The sequence below is a fragment of the Ranitomeya variabilis genome, chromosome 6 (genome assembly GCF_051348905.1).
Source record: "Ranitomeya variabilis isolate aRanVar5 chromosome 6, aRanVar5.hap1, whole genome shotgun sequence".
Classification (NCBI taxonomy): Eukaryota; Metazoa; Chordata; class Amphibia; order Anura; family Dendrobatidae; genus Ranitomeya; species Ranitomeya variabilis.
In genome coordinates this window covers 505,807,749-505,824,504 of record NC_135237.1, presented here as the reverse complement: position 1 = coordinate 505,824,504, position 16,756 = coordinate 505,807,749, and the positions used below count along the sequence as shown (strand labels likewise).

At 41.6% G+C, this 16,756-nt stretch overlaps 1 protein-coding gene across 2 annotated transcripts in view; it reads left to right on the top strand.

Moving 5' to 3' along the window:
* The window catches only part of RIDA (reactive intermediate imine deaminase A), a 36,522-nt gene extending 29,551 nt beyond the window's left edge, over window positions 1-6,971 (top strand). For both annotated transcript variants that reach the window (XM_077270866.1, XM_077270867.1), the window contains exons 2-6: window positions 2,270-2,375; window positions 5,114-5,168; window positions 5,626-5,694; window positions 6,095-6,150; window positions 6,737-6,971. In XM_077270866.1, the coding sequence (XP_077126981.1) occupies window positions 2,270-2,375; window positions 5,114-5,168; window positions 5,626-5,694; window positions 6,095-6,150; window positions 6,737-6,805 (355 nt within the window). In that variant the 3' untranslated portion in view covers window positions 6,806-6,971. The remainder of the gene's footprint in view (window positions 1-2,269; window positions 2,376-5,113; window positions 5,169-5,625; window positions 5,695-6,094; window positions 6,151-6,736) is intronic.
* The last annotated feature ends 9,785 nt before the right edge of the window (window positions 6,972-16,756 follow it).

Below are 16,756 nucleotides of genomic sequence, written 5' to 3'. Positions count from 1 at the left end.
GAGAAGAAGGAGCAAAAGTGATACTGATAGCTCCATTCTGGCCCAAGAGACCATGGTTCTCGTGGCTACAAACCATGTCGGTCTCAGATCCTTGGGTCCTCCCCTCAACACCCAACCTTCTCTTCCAGGGTCCGTTTTTCCACCCTCAGGTGGACAATCTCCATCTGACGGCCTGGAATTTGAGAGGCAGATGCTAAGATCGAGAGGATTCTCGGGGGGTTTGATTGACACACTTCTCCAGAGTAGAAAACCTTCCACCACAAAAATTTATACGAGAATATGGAAGAAATTCTTACAATTCCATACATCTACCAACACATCAGAAATTCCGATACAATCTATCCTGGAATTTCTTCAAAAAGGGAGAGAACTAGGTTTAACTGTAAACACCTTAAAGGTTCATGTTTCAGCACTAGGAGCCCTCTATGGCCATAACATTGCGGGAGATAGATGGGTATCCAGATTTATCACAGCCTGCGAAAGAATAAATCCAGTTAACATACCTAGGATTCCACCCTGGGATTTAAATTTAGTTTTACAAGCCCTAACAGACTCTCCATTCGAGCCAATAGACTCAATACCCATTAAATGTCTATCACTAAAAACGGCCCTCTTGGTAGCACTGACTTCAGCTAGGAGAATCAGTGACATCCAAGCACTCTCTATAGATCCACCTTTTTTGTTAACTTTTCAGGATAAGTTAATTCTTAAACCAGACCCTTTCTACCTTCCCAAAGTAGCAAAAAAATTCCATAGGTCACAAGAAATAATCTTGCCCACTTTCTTCAGTAATCCCTCCACTCCTGAAGAACAGAAATATCACACTCTAGACGTTAAAAGAGTAGTGTTAAAATACATTGAAAAGACCAGTAGCTGGCGACAGAGTAGGGCTCTGTTTATTTCCTTCCAGGGTCACAAGAAGGGTCATGGAGTAACAAAAAGCACCTTATCCCAGTGGATCAGAGAGTCTATCTGACTGGCTTATTCCGCGAGGAAAGAAAACCCTCCGGAAGGCATAACAGCACACTCTACCAGAGCGATGGCATCCTCCTGGGCAGAGAGGGGAGACGTCCCAATTGAAACTATATGTAAGGCGGCAACTTGGTCAAATCCTTCTACATTCTATAACCACTATAGGCTAGACCTATCGTCAACTTCTGACCTAGACTTTGGCAGGACTGTCCTTAGCACGGAGCACGGTGGTCCCCTCCCTAGGTGATGGTCTCTGAAAGATCTCCAGTGGGGTGCTGTCGTGGCGAAGAGTAAAAAGCCGGATTACTCACCGGTAATTCTCTTTTAGTGAGTCCACGACAGCACCCTCTTACATCCCTCCCTAGATTAATATAGTACATACTATTGAGTAAAAATTCTTTTAATCATAAGCAAATAAGTTTGAAAAATGAAATAAATGATATTTGCCTAATACTGGCGGTCCTCCGGGTACTCTGAAATCAAAACTGAGGAGGAGAGGCGGACCGCCCCCTTTTATTTCTCGGTAGATTTCCTGTTCCTGCGGGGCGGATCCCTCTCTCCAGTGGGGTGCTGTCGTGGACTCACTAAAAGAGCATTACCGGTGAGTAATCCGGCTTATCCCCCCTCCCAAGTCCAACACCAGCTCTCCGCTGCTACTTGGGTTTCAGTGCTGTGGATGCAGCTATGAAGTAACGTCGACAATGAACGTCACTGCTGCAGCCAATCACTGCAGCCAATCAATTTAGCAAAAAATCCATCCCCAGCAAAATCAGTGTAAGTATGGGAGTAGAGGAAAATTACATTACATTTCACAAGGAAAACATAAGGTCACATGCTGTATTATTCTTTTTTTCTTCATGGCTAACCATCGGACACCATGGCAGGCCTTGAATCTCGTTATAGTCACTTGGGAGTTTCCGCACCCTCAGCCCTCATCAAGTGCCACATACTGGTTTTGCCGTTGCTGTAAGCAAATAAATCTGGGGAGGAGAGAAAGTTCTGAGAGAATTTGTCAGCCTAAATCTTGTTTTATAACTGACCTTATTCTTGCTCATACAGGGCGCTCGCCGATAACATGAATCATCATTTGATTTCCAGCATTTTCAGACTTCTTACCTGATAACTAAATACCGGGAGCCCAATGAAGAAACCGCTTATCTCAACTTTCTACAAAACGCACCTTTTCTATAAATGTCCTGTTGGGGGTGGGGGGGACTAATGGAAAACGTGTCTTTTTCTACTTGCTTAGTTAAAAACGTTGTTTTTGGTAATGGTCGGCTTGTGTTCTGTGTTGCAGTCAAGCAGTGGTGGTGGATAAGACCATGTATGTGTCCGGGCAGCTCGGCATGGATCCTGCGAGTGGGCAGCTTGTGCCTGGCGGGGTTAAGAATGAGGCAAAGCAGGTAAAATATTATTTCTACTGTACTTTATATGATTCTCCAATGGCTGACATTTTATAAGTGGCCATGTAACTGTGGTGAGTCTTAAGTGAGAACATTTATTTGCCAGTTGCTGAATCTTTTTTAAGGCCAAGTTCAGACGGACATATTTCACGGTTCGAAAACTGATCGTAATTCCTGAGATGAACATTTGTCTATGAAGCTGTCACTGCAGGTCAGGAGGCTCGTGGTTAGCCTGGGCATTGTGGTTCATATATGAACCATGAAATACATTACAATGAATCTATTTTGACCAATCTTGACTGCACTCCCTCCTACCTGACCCCAGCTGCTCTTCTTACCACTTCTCAAAAGCGGTAAGAAAAAGTTAAAAATTGTTATCTTTGGCACAGACATATTATTATTATCATTTCTAAATAGAGATTTACAATAAACACCCAATATCTGAATATCCCCTGTAATGCGAGCTGCTCATTCACTGAGCTGGACCTCAAAGTGTGAGGCTCTGTGCACACGTTGCAGAATTGCCGTGGAAATTTCCGTGGCATTCATATTCCCGCTAAACACTAGCGTTTTGCAAGCGTAATTAGCTTGCAGAATGCTAGCGTTTTCCAAGCGATCTGTAGCATCGCTTGGAAAACTGATTGACAGATTGGTCCCACTTGTCAAACATAGTGTTTGACAAATGTGACCAACTTTTTACTATTGATCCTGCCTATGCAGCATCAATAGTAAAAAAATATAATGTTAAAAATAATAAAAAATCGTGATATTCTCACCTTCCGGTGGCCCCCGCAGCTTTCCCGCTCCTTGCGATGCTCCAGGCAGCTGCCGTTCCCAGGGATGCCTTGTGACAATGACCTGTGATGAAGTAGCGGTCTCGCGTGATGCTATGTCATCTGGGGTCATTGCTGCGAGGCATTACTGAGAACGGGAAGTGCCGGGAGCATTGCGAGGAGCGGGAAGGCTGCGGAGACCGCCGGAAGGTGAGAATATCACAATTTTTTTACATTTTTTATTATTTTTAACATTATATCTTTTTACTATTGATGCTGCATAGGCAGCATCAATAGTATGAAGTTGGTCACACTTGTCAATCTGTCAATCAGTTTTCCAAGCGATGCTACAGATCGCTTGGAAAACGCTAGCATTCTGCAAGCTAATTACGCTTGCAAAACGCTAGTGTTTAGCGAGAATATGCATGCCAATTCTGCATGCGTTATACCCACGGCAGGGAGTTGCAGAATTGCCGCGGAAATTTCCGCAGAAATTCTGCAACGTGTGCACTTAGCCTTAAGGTCGGAAGTGTAACGATCAGAATAGGAGGAATTGTTCCGTTCTTGTATTGTCCGTAGTTTGATTCCTATATTTGGCCGCTGTTATTTTGATGTTTTTGAAGACGAAGGTAGAATATCGCCACCATGTTAGAATAGTGCCGTATGGCATTAATGCATTCACATTAATTACATATTCCTTTGTAAAATAACACAAAAGAAAATGAAGTGTAGAAGAAAAAAATATATTTAAAACACAAGTTTATTAAACAAATATTAAAATTTTAACAAAGACTGTATACAGTAAAAAAAACACAAAGTGTGATAAAGGAAAGGGGGAGGGGTTTTAAGCCACCAGACTAAAATAGAGAACAAATCTGCACTATATCATATAGGGTTAAAGAATGTAAACCCAATAGTAATATGCTGGTAATTATAATATGAGAAGCAGGCTAGGTATACAGAAAAGTTATATAATTGACCACAGGGAATTACAATAGACCCCCAAGAAAAATATCTTATTAGTAAATTGGTATACAAATGTGGAATAAATGTATATCTATCCGGATGTGCAGGGCAACCTGCCATATAAACCTGAACAATATATCCACAAAGAATACCAAGGTGGAAATATTACCACCAAAGAAACAAGCATAAAAGGGGAAAAAAAAATAGTTTACCTGTGGTACAAGACGAGAGAAATAATACCTAGCACTGATGATACTGGTGCAGATGGTTCCCCGGTGCCCGACAAGCGCTGTTTCGCCGTAGCTTCTTCAATAGGGTCCTCGCCCCTATTGAAGAAGCTACGGCGAAACAGCGCTTGTCGGGCACCGGGGAACCATCTGCACCAGTATCATCAGTGCTAGGTATTATTTCTCTCGTCTTGTACCACAGGTAAACTATTTTTTTTCCCCTTTTATGCTTGTTTCTTTGGTGGTAATATTTCCACCTTGGTATTCTTTGTGGATATATTGTTCAGGTTTATATGGCAGGTTGCCCTGCACATCCGGATAGATATACATTTATTCCACATTTGTATACCAATTTACTAATAAGATATTTTTCTTGGGGGTCTATTGTAATTCCCTGTGGTCAATTATATAACTTTTCTGTATACCTAGCCTGCTTCTCATATTATAATTACCAGCATATTACTATTGGGTTTACATTCTTTAACCCTATATGATATAGTGCAGATTTGTTCTCTATTTTAGTCTGGTGGCTTAAAACCCCTCCCCCTTTCCTTTATCACACTTTGTGTTTTTTTTACTGTATACAGTCTTTGTTAAAATTTTAATATTTGTTTAATAAACTTGTGTTTTAAATATATTTTTTTCTTCTACACTTCATTTTCTTTTGTGTTATTTTACAAAGGAATATGTAATTAATTTGATATTATGAAGTGCTTTTCAGCCCTATAAAATAAGGACTATGGGAACATTAATGCATTCACGTTGTTTCCAGGCCTTGGTGAATATGGGTGAAATTCTTAAAGCAGCAGGATGTGATTACAGCAACGGTATGTATGATGTTTTAGTTATACAGTGTGTGTATGTTGTATAAGTGCTCATCTCTTTTCACGAGAGGTTCGGACCGCCTGCAGCCACGACAATGCAGAGTTAGAGCTCAGGTGGTGTATGAGCGATGGCGCTCTAGCCATACTCACTAGATAGCGCTGCGCTCTGCTTTCTCCATCAGTCCTGTACAGGAGCAGCAGCAGCAGCAGCAGAACCTTCGCCTCATTCACACAGGGGAATTTGTGATCCTCGTTCTTATGATTGTTGGGGGTCCCAGCGTCTGATTCCCTTGTGATCACAACATTTTGGTTTCCTAAAACTGGATTTATTGGCACAAACACTGACTGGTAAAGAAGCAATGCAGTAGCCAAACGTCTTTTTGCATACGCCACTTTTATTTCACCTGCATATATTGTCTAATTATGATATTGAACTTATCATCCCATGATTTTCTTCTAGTTGTGAAGACTACAGTCTTATTGGCAGATATCAATGATTTTAATGACGTTAATGACATTTACAAGCAATGTAAGTATTGGGAAAACGTCATATATGTAGCGTCAACTTTTCTGAATAAAAAAAATCAACTATCCAAGCAAAATCAAATATTAAGGACTATGGACATCCCATCACTGAGAAGAAGCCATTCTCCTCTATCTACAGTAGTTCCAGGATGACCACCCACCGACTCATATATGGCACATCGACAGGGATGGTCTTCTGCTCAGTGCAACCAGTCAAGTGTTTCCACACCGCCCTGACAGAAGAATTGGGTGTACCCCGCGCTGTGACACTTACAGCACTACCGTGCTTTGTATATGGAGAATCCTTAGTCTAACGCACATGGCTCTGGGATATAAGCGGGTTGTCATTTTAATATCTCTATTTTCTGCACTTGGTACCGTAATGATGTGCTTTTATTTCACAGTTTTTCGGAGTAATTACCCCGCAAGAGCCGCCTACCAGGTTGCTGCTTTGCCAAGAGTAAGTGTGTGTTTTGTAAAAATTATTCTACACCGGCTAATAGATTTCAACAGGATATGTGTCGGCAAATCGTCAACTCACAGACAGACTTTGCACAAGCCACTCCACATACCTCACCCTTTCAATCCTATCAAAGGATCTGTGGGGACCCCTGGGTTGTGTCCATAAAGTAGCTGCTGACCAATGGAGAAAGCTGAAGGACTAAAATATCCCATAGGACACAGACTAAAAAAGATGGTCAAGAGTAGTTAGGTTTATGTACAGGAGCTCCTGTGTGGGGCGTAGAATGCAGGTTTACAGTTTTTATTATTATTCAACATATATATAATTTGGTAGAGGAGCTTGGCTGGACCTGGAGTACATGAGCCATTCATTGTATACATGTAATACTGCAGTCCCTGATAGCGAGGGGCAACCTGCTGATCACCAACACTGATTTTCAGACCACTCTCTAAGATAAAATGCTTTTCCGGAGCCACGTGATAACCTGACAGTCTTCCCATTTTGCCTTTTAGTATTTCACTGTATTCCTACAGGTATACCATCTGCACCCTAACATCTTTATTGTTTTTGCTTTTTTTTTGAGGGAGGAAGAGTAGAAATTGAAGCCATCGCAGTCCTTGGACCGATCACTGAGGTTTCCAGTTCCCTATAAATATCATTTTCATAGAACGGTCTTTTCTTTAGTATTTCATAAAATCACAATAACTTTAATGGTTTCAACATTCCTAATGTTTAGTGCCCAGATGCATCCTGGACATTGTATACAACATTTTGCTGGGCATTGGTATTTTGGATTGGAATAAATGTTACTACTTCCAGACTTGTGTGAATTTTTATTTTTTTCCCTGTGGATTTCTGCAGGTAGGACGTGGCTCCCATACAAAGGCCACAAAATACTGATGTGGCCGTTAGGCCAAATTCTATCAAATCGATTTGCTCATCTCTAACAGTGTACCTTTTTTGCCTGGTGTGTTTTTGTTTTGTTTTGTTTTTTACATCAACAGTAAATCCATCTTTTAATATTTTTGTTGTCGCCTATAAACCAGTTTTGTTATTAGGATTGCAATTAGAGTTGAGCAGATTTTTCAACATTCGGTTCCCATTATGATCGGCAGCGAATATTGCTATTGTAATATTCGCCGAACACCGCCAAACGTCATTGGAGTCAATGGGAGTAAAAATTGAGGAATATATTCGGAATCGATCGTCAAACATAAATTCGGCACGATTTAGGTACCAAAATGACACGAATATGGCAAATTCAGATTCGCCGACCGATTCCGAACATATTCGCTCACCTCTAGGTGCAATACCCCATATTTGGCTGTACAGTACAGTTTGGCCACCCGGCGAGACTTTGGAGGAAAGGAGCACTACTTGACTTTTGGAGTACAGATTTTCCTAGAGTAGTTGCAGACGCCCATGTGCAAAGCCCTTATGTCCTAGAAGAGCAGAATCCCCCATGAAGTGACCACTAATTGGAATTTTCACTCTTCTGGGAATTCATCTATACATGAATTGACTATTTTGAATCCACGGGTGCTTTCCAGAAAATTGCCTGTGTGGAATGGACGGGTTGCTACTGACATCTGGTGAGAATTTCATGTCCATAGCACCTTTACAAATACATTTACTAGAAAATTGGTGACGGGTGCAATGCTTATTCCAACCCCACAGTGTGTATGTGTGTGCATGTATGTATATGTATATACACTATGTTCCAAATTATTATGCAAATTAAGTTTTTCTCAGATTTTCCTAAATGGTCGGTGTAAATGAGTCAGTCTAATAAAAGTCATCACCCGTTAGATTATACATCTAATTTTATTGAAGAAACCTCCCCATTATAACAGTATAATCTCCAAAATGAATAAAAACTCAAAATGCACTGTTCCAAATTATTAGGCACAGTAGAATTTCTAAACATTTCATATGTTTTAAAAAAATTAAAATGCTCATTTGTTGAATTTGCAGCATTAGGCGGTCACATCCACTGAACAAAAAAGCTATTTACCTCCAAAACATCCTAACAGACCAAGTTACATGTTAACATAGGAACCTTCTTTAATATCACCTTCACAATTCTTGCATCCATTGATCTTGTGAGTTTTGGAGAGTTTCTGCTTGTATTTCTTTGCATGAAGTCAGAATAGCCTCCCAGAGCTGCTGTTTTGATGTGAACTGCCTCCCACCCTCATAGATCTTTTGCTTGATGATACTCCAAAGGTTCTCTATAGGGTTGAGGTCTGGGGAAGATGGTGGCCACGCCATGAGTTTATCTCCTTTTATGCCCATAGCAGCCAATGACTCAGAGGTATTCTTTGCAGCATGATTTTGCTCCTGAAGGCACGTTTCTGCTTTTTATACCATGGAAGAATGTTGTCAGTCAGAAACTATATATTTTGCAGAGGTCATTTTCACACCTTCAGGAACCTTAAAGGGCCCTTCCAGCTGTTTCCCCATGATTCTGGCCCAAAACATGACTCCTTCACCTCCTTGCTGACATCGCAGCCTTATTAGGACATGGTGGCCATCCACCAACCATCCATTACTCCATCCATCTGGACCATCCAGGGTTGCTTGACACTCATCAGTAAACAAGACTGTTTGAAAATTAGTCTTCATGTAGGTCTGGGCCCACTACAACCGTTTCTGCTTGTGAACACTGTTTAGGGGTGGCCGAATAGTAGGTTTATGCACCACAGCAAGCCTTTGAAGGAGCCTACACCTTGAGGATCGAGGGACTCCAGAGGCACCAGCAGCTTCAAATATCTGTTTGCTGCTTTGTTATGGTATTTTGGCAGCTGCTGTCTTAATCCAATGAATTTGTCTGGCAGAAACCTTCCTCATTGTGCCTTTATCTGGATGAACTCTGTGCTCTGTTTCAGTCACAAATCTCTTCACAGTACGATGATCACTCTTAAGTTTTCGTGAAATAGCTAATGTTTTCATGCCTTGTCCAAGGCCTTGCACTATTTAACACTTTTCAGCAGCAGAAAGATCCTTTTTTTTCCATATTGTTTGAAACCTGTGACCTGCTTAATAATGTGGAACATCATCTTTAAGTAGTTTTCCTTTAATTTGAATCACCTGGAAAAATTATTATCACATGTGTTTAAGATTGATTTCAGTGATCCATTGAGCCCTGAGACACAATACCATCCACAAGTTTATTTGAAAAGCAAAACAATTAAATCTTTGACACTTAAATCCAATTTGCATACTAATTTGGAACACAGTGTGTGTGTGTGTGTATGTATATGTGTGTGTGTATATACAGTGCCTACAAGTAGTATTCAACCCCCTGCAGATTTAGCAGGTTTAGGGTACTGTCACACAGTGGCACTTTGATCGCTCCGACGGCACGATCCGTGACGTTGCAGCGTCGCTTGATTATCGCTCCAGCGTCGTAGACTGCGGTCACACTTTGCAATGCACGGCGCTGGAGCGATAATTTCATGACGTAGTTGCGATGTAGAAGTCATACGGGACATTGGGAATATCGTGCACACCTTTGTTACACGCTGCGATCATGCCGCCACAGCGGGACACTTGACGACGAAATAAAGTTTCAAACGATCTGCTACGACGTACGATTCTCAGCGGGGTCCCTGATCGCAGTAGCGTGTCAGACACAACGATATCGTAACTATATCGCTGGAACGTCACGGATCGTGCCGTTGTAGCGACCAAAGTGCCACTGTGAGACAGTACCCTTACACATTTGGAATTAACTTGGCATTGTGACATTTGGACTGTAGATCAGCCTGGAAGTGTGAAATGCACTGCAGCAAAAAAGAATGTTATTTCTTTGTTTATTTTTTTTTTTAAATTGGGAAAAGTTTTTTCAGAGGGTCATTTATTATTCAACCCCTCAACCCACCAGAATTCTGTTTGGTTCCCCTAAAGTATTAAGAAGTAGTTCAGGCACAAAGAACAATGAGCTTCACATGTTGGGATTAATTATCTCTTTTTCCAGCCTTTTCTGACTATTTAAGACCCTCCCCAAACTTGTGAACAGCACTCAAACATGGTCAACATGGGAAAGACAAAGGAGCATTCCAAGGCCATCAGAGACAAGATCGTGGAGGGTCACAAGGCTGGCAAGGGGTACAAAACCCTTTCCAAGGAGTTGGGCCTACCTGTCTCCACTGTTGGGAGCATCATCCGGAAGTGGAAGGCTTATGGAATTACTGTTAGCCTTCCACGGCCTGGACAGCCTTTGAAAGTTTCCTCCCGTGCCGAGGCCAGGCTTGTCCGAAGAGTCAAGGCTAACCCAAGGACAACAAGGAAGGAGCTCCGGGAAGATCTCATGGCAGTGGGGACATTGGTTTCAGTCAATACCATAAGTAACGTACTCCACCGCAATGGTCTCCGTTCCAGACGAGCCCGTAAGGTACCTTTACTTTCAAAGCGTCATGTCAAGGCTCGTCTACAGTTTGCTCATGATCACTTGGAGGACTCTGAGACTGACTGGTTCAAGGTTCTCTGGTCTGATGAGACCAAGATCGAGATCTTTGGTGCCAACCACACACGTGACGTTTGGAGACTGGATGGCACTGCATACGACCCCAAGAATACCATCCCTACAGTCAAGCATGGTGGTGGCAGCATCATGCTGTGGGGCTGTTTCTCAGCCAAGGGGCCTGGCCATCTGGTCCGCATCCATGGGAAGATGGATAGCACGGCCTACCTGGAGATTTTGGCCAAGAACCTCCGCTCCTCCATCAAGGATCTTAAGATGGGTCGTCATTTCATCTTCCAACAAGACAATGACCCAAAGCACACAGCCAAGAAAACCAAGGCCTGGTTCAAGAGGCAAAAAATCAAGGTGTTGCAGTGGCCTAGTCAGTCTCCTGACCTTAACCCAATTGAAAACTTGTGGAAGGAGCTCAAGATTAAAGTCCACATGAGACACCCAAAGAACCTAGATAACTTGGAGAAGATCTGCATGGAGGAGTGGGCCAAGATAGCTCCAGAGACCTGTGCCGGCCTGATCAGGTCTTATAAAAGACGATTATTAGCTGTAATTGCAAACAAAGGTTATTCCACAAAATATTAAACCTAGGGGTTGAAAAATAATTGACCCACACTTTTATGTTTAAAATTTATAAAAATTTAACTGAGCAACAAAACTTTTTGGTTTGTAAGATTTATGCATCTGTTAATAAATCCTGCTCTTGTTTGAAGGCTCTAACTTATTTGCATCTTATTAAACCTGCTAAATCTGCAGGGGGTTGCATACTACTTGTAGGCACTATATATATATATATATATATATATATATATATTTATTTTTTTTTTTTTTCTAAAATGGTAATTTTAGTGTACAAAAGTATCAGAACATTGAAAACCTATAAAAATGTGGTCTGACTGATGGGAATTTTTTTTTGGATCTGTACCATCACTTTTACTGCACAGTGAATGGTGTATGGAAAAAAAACAATAAAAAAATACTGTAGCCTAGTTATACCTCTCAGAATATGGCAAGGCAAACTTTTTTAAGGGTATGTGCACACGCTGCGGTTTTCACTGCGGATTCTCACGCGGTTTCTTCTGCGGATTCCTCTGCGGGTTTTCAACTGCACTTTCCTATTGGTGCAGGTTGAAAACCGCTGCGGAATCCGCAGAAAGAAGTGACATGCAACTTCTTTTTTTCCGCAGCGAATCCACGCGGAATTTTCCGCAGCATGTGCACTGCGGTTTTTGTTTTCCATAGGTTTACATGGTACTGTACACCGCATGGAAAACTGCTGCGGATCCGCAGCGTCAAAACCGCTGCAGATCCGCAGCAAAATCCGCAGCATCTGCACATACCCTTACTGTTTTTAATGTGCAAAAATATCAAATAAATAATATGTAACACTAGTGTCACTGTAATTGTAGGTAACAGCATAAAAATAAATTAAAGGCAAATCCTAAGTTTCTGCTAACTTGTCCTTTCTGCTTCCCAAAAATTAGAAAAGTGATTTAAACAAATAAAATTACAGTTAGGTCCATATATATTTGGACAGAGACAACATTTTTCTCATTTTGGTTATAGACATTGCCACAATTAATTTTAAACAAAACAATTCAGATGCAGTTGAAGTTCAGACTTTTAGCTTTCATTTGAGGGTATCCATACTAAAATTGGATGAAGGGTTTAGGAGTTTCAGCTCCTTAACATGTGCCACCCTGTTTTTTAAAGGGACCAAAAGTAATTGGACAATTGACTCCAAGGCTATTTCATGGACAGGTGTGGGCAATCCCTTTGTTATGTCATTCTCAATTAAGCAGATAAAAGGCCTGGAGTTGATTTGAGGTGTGGTGCTTGCATTTGGAAGGTTTTGCTGTGAAGTAAACATGCGGTCAAAAGCGCTCTCCATGCAGGTGAAACAAGCCATCCTTAAGCTGCAAAAACAGAAAAAACCCATCAGAGAAATTGCTACAATATTAGGAGCGGCAAAATGTACACTCTGGTACATCCTGAGGAAGAAAGAAAGCACTGGTGAACTCATCAAAGCAAAAAGACCTGGGCGCCCACGGAAGACAACAGTGGTGGATGATCGCAGAATAATCTTCATGGTGAAGAGAAACCCCTTCACAACAGCCAACCAAGTGACCAACACTCTCCAGGAGGCAGGCGTATCAATATCCAAATCTACCATAAAGAGATGACTGCATGAAAGTAAATACAGAGGGTTCACTGCACGGTGCAAGCCACTCATAAGCATCAAGAATAAAAAGGCTAGACTGGACTTTGCTAAAAAACATCTAAAAAAGCCAGCACAGTTCTGGAAGAACATTCTTTGGACAGATGTAACCAAGATCAACCTCTACCAGAATGATGGAAAGAGAAAAGTATGGCGAAGGCGTGGTACAGCTCATGGTCCAAAGCATACCGCATCATCTGTAAAACCCGGCGGAGGCAGTGTGATGGCTTGGGCATGCATGGCTGCCAGTGGCACTGGGTCACTAGTGTTTATTGATGATGTGACACAGGACAGAAGCAGCCAAATGAATTCTGAGGTCTTCAGAGACATACTGTGTGCTCAGATCCCGCCAAATGCAGCCAAACTGATTGGTCGTCATTTCATACTACAGATGGACAATGGCCCAAAACATAAAGCCAAAGCAACCCAGGAGTTTATTAAATCAAAGTGGAATATTCCTGAATGGCCAAGTCAGTCACCTGATCTCAACCCAATTGAGCATGCATTTCACTTGTTAAAGACTAAACTTCAGACAGAAAGGCCCACAAACAAACAGCAACTGAAAACCACCGCAGTGAAGGCCTGGCCGAGCATCAAAAAGGAGGAAGCACAGCGTCTGGTGATGTCCATGAGTTCAAGACTTCAGGCAGTCATTCCCAACGAAGGGTTTTCAGCCAAGTATTAAAAATGAACATTTTATTTAAAATTATTGAATCTGTCCAATTACTTTTGGTCCCTTTAAAAACAGGATGGCACATGTTAAGGAGCTGAAACTCCTAAACCCTTCATCCAATTTTAATGTGGATACCCTCGAATGAAAGCTGAAAGTCTGAACTTCAACTGCATCTGAATTGTTTTGTTTAAAATTCATTGTGGTAATGTCTACAACCAAAAATAGAAAAATGTTGTCTCTGTCCAAATATATATGGACCTAACTGTATGTATCTCTCAAATGGCCCCAATATAAGCTTTACCTCCTCCCACAAAAAGCAAGCTACCACTTGGATCTGTCGCCTGTCAACAGAAAATTTGGAGGTTCAGACTGTTGGAATGAGCTCACTGACGAATTCTCAGGTAGAGGGCGGCCACCTTCTCTTTTTTCTGTGTAGCCTTCCTCACATACTCTCTACCTGTCCTGTCCATATAATGGCTGCCAGCGGAGGAGCATGTGGCCAGACCTGTCCATCAGTCTCCTCCAATTGTAAAACACCTCACAGAGGAAAGCTGCTTTTCTACTGGACACAAACTTGAGATCCAAAAAGCACTACTTTGGTTTGGAGCCCGTTCGGGTGCCAAATTATGGGGTATCGCTGTACTCGGGAGAAATCAAATTGTGTGCTCCATTCTCTACTGTCACCTTTGTAAAAATGAAAAATTTTGGGCTGAAATATTGACATGGGGGAAAAAAAATATTTCATTTTCACATCCCAATGTTACAGACTTTCATGAAAAGCTCCTGTAGCTTCAAAAACGATCACTACACCCCAAGATTAATGAAATAAACAGGTATAGTTTTGAATATGGGGTCACTTGTGGGATGTGTCTGCTGTATCGGCATCTGGGGGGCTCTGCCAATGTGACGTGACGTCCGCAGTCTGTTCCAGCCAAATTTATGCAGTAGTTTCTGACCTCGTATCGGATACTAGTGCGGTCAACAGAAATTGCTCAAACACATTTTTCAGTTCATTCTCTCATTCCAGCTTGTGAAAATGAAAACAAAAAAACATTTTAGTGGAAGTTTTTTTTTTTTTTTAAATTTCTATTACACTTTGCATTAATTTCTGTGAAGCGCCTGAAGGGTTAACAAACTTACTATGTACAAATGTGAATAGTCCAAGGAGTGCACTCTTTAAATAACAATTTTGGAGTTTTCTAACATGTAGGCCCATCAAAGTGACTTAAAATTGTAATAGGTTTAGAAAAAAAAAAAAAAATTTGGTAAATTTTGTTAAAGGGAACCTGTCAGCAAGATTGTGCACAGTAACCTACAGACAGTGTCAGGTCGGCGCTGTTATACTGATTACAGTTTACTGTAATTTACTGTAATGTAGTTTACTGTAATTACTGATCTGGGTGATGAAATCCGTCTTGTGGTTGTTGTTTAAATTTATTTTCAGTTTTAGTTAATGATATGCTCGTGCCCCGGGGCGGCCTGTGGGGGTCTTCATGTGGTGCTCTGATTAGGTATTCATCAGTATGGCTTCTGACAGGTCACTGATCCCTCACTGACCTGACCCCTATTTTCCATACTGATATTATATGTATTGAGAAAAAAATCACATTCAGCAGGCAGAAGCCGATTATCCAATAGATGCTGGTGCACAGGCATGGCCCTCTCCATTTTGAGACTTCCCCTCCCCCCCCCCCCCCCCAAATAAATGTATATGACAAAGTAAAACAATTTAATGCATATTATAGATGGGATCATGCTGCAGCCCAGACACCGCTGCCTGCTTGCTGAATGTCATTTCTTTTTCCAATACATATAATATTCAGTATGTAAAATAGGGGGCAGGGATCAGTGACCCGCCATAAACCATCAGTACGAATAGCTAAGCAGAGCACCACATGAAGACCCCCACAGGCCGCCCTGAAGCACGCGAATCTCTAATACAAAACTGAAAATAAAAATTACACAACAACCACAAGACGGATTTCATCAACCAAGGTATCATTTTTAATCAGTATAACGGCACCGACCTGACACTGTCTGTAGGTTACTCGGCACAATCCTGCTGACAGGTTCCCTTTAAAGGGAATTTGTCACCAGGTTTTTGACCCATAATCTGAGGGCAGAGACCCTGATTTCAACGATAAAGCAGTTACGGGGCTGCTTGTTGTCATTTTCATAAAAATCAGTTTTCTATGCTTCAGATCTAGCAGTTCTCTGAATGCCAAGCGCTGTATAACCCTGCCCGCACCACTGATTAGCAGAAAGCTGCCAATCAGGGATGGCGTTGCTGTTACACTGAGCACACAAATATGGAGGACTGCCTGGCAGCAGGTTTACTAGTCCTCTAATGAGGACTAGTAAAGTTTTCTCAAAAGTACACTACATCGCTGGAATTAGGGTCTCTGCACCTACATTATGCTGTCTTTAAGATTAGCAAACAATCCTGGTAACAGATCACCTTCAAAAATTTGAAAAATTGTTACTAAACGTTTAACCCTTCTAATATCCTAACTAGTGATAAGCGAATATACTCGTTACTCGAGATTTCCTGAGTACACTCGGGTGACCTCCGAGTATTTTTTAGTGCTCGGAGATTTAGTTTTTCTCAGCTGAATGATTTACATCTGTTAGCCAGCTTGATTACATGTGGGGATTCCCTAGCAACCAGGCAACCCCCACATGTACTTATGCTGGCTAACAGATGTAAATGCACAGACCACCAGTCCCTTTCATCATGTACCAACACATAGTGTGCTTCAGGCTGAAAGCGGGAAGATCAGCTTGCCCGTGCTAGAGCACCGGAGACCAAAATTGGGACATTTGCTCATATAGTGTGCCTCTTTTGGACAGCAACAGATTTACCTACATGTGCTTTTATGACATCCCATCCTACATCATAGGCACTGACATGGAGTCTGTCCACCACTTTACAGCTGACGCTCTTCTGGGAAGGCTTTCTACAAGATTTTGGAGGTGTCTGTGGGAGGTTTTGCCTCATTCATCCAGAAAAGCATTTGTGATGATGTTGGAGGAGAAGACCGGGCTCGTAATCTCTTGGCTAGTTCATCCCAAAGGTGTTGGATGGGGCTGAGGTCGGAGCTCTGTGCAGTCAGTGATGTTATATATACAGGACCTTCTCAAAAAAATTAGCATATAGTGTTAAATTTCATTATTTACCATAATGTAATGATTACAATTAAACTTTCATATATTATAGATTCATTATCCACCAACT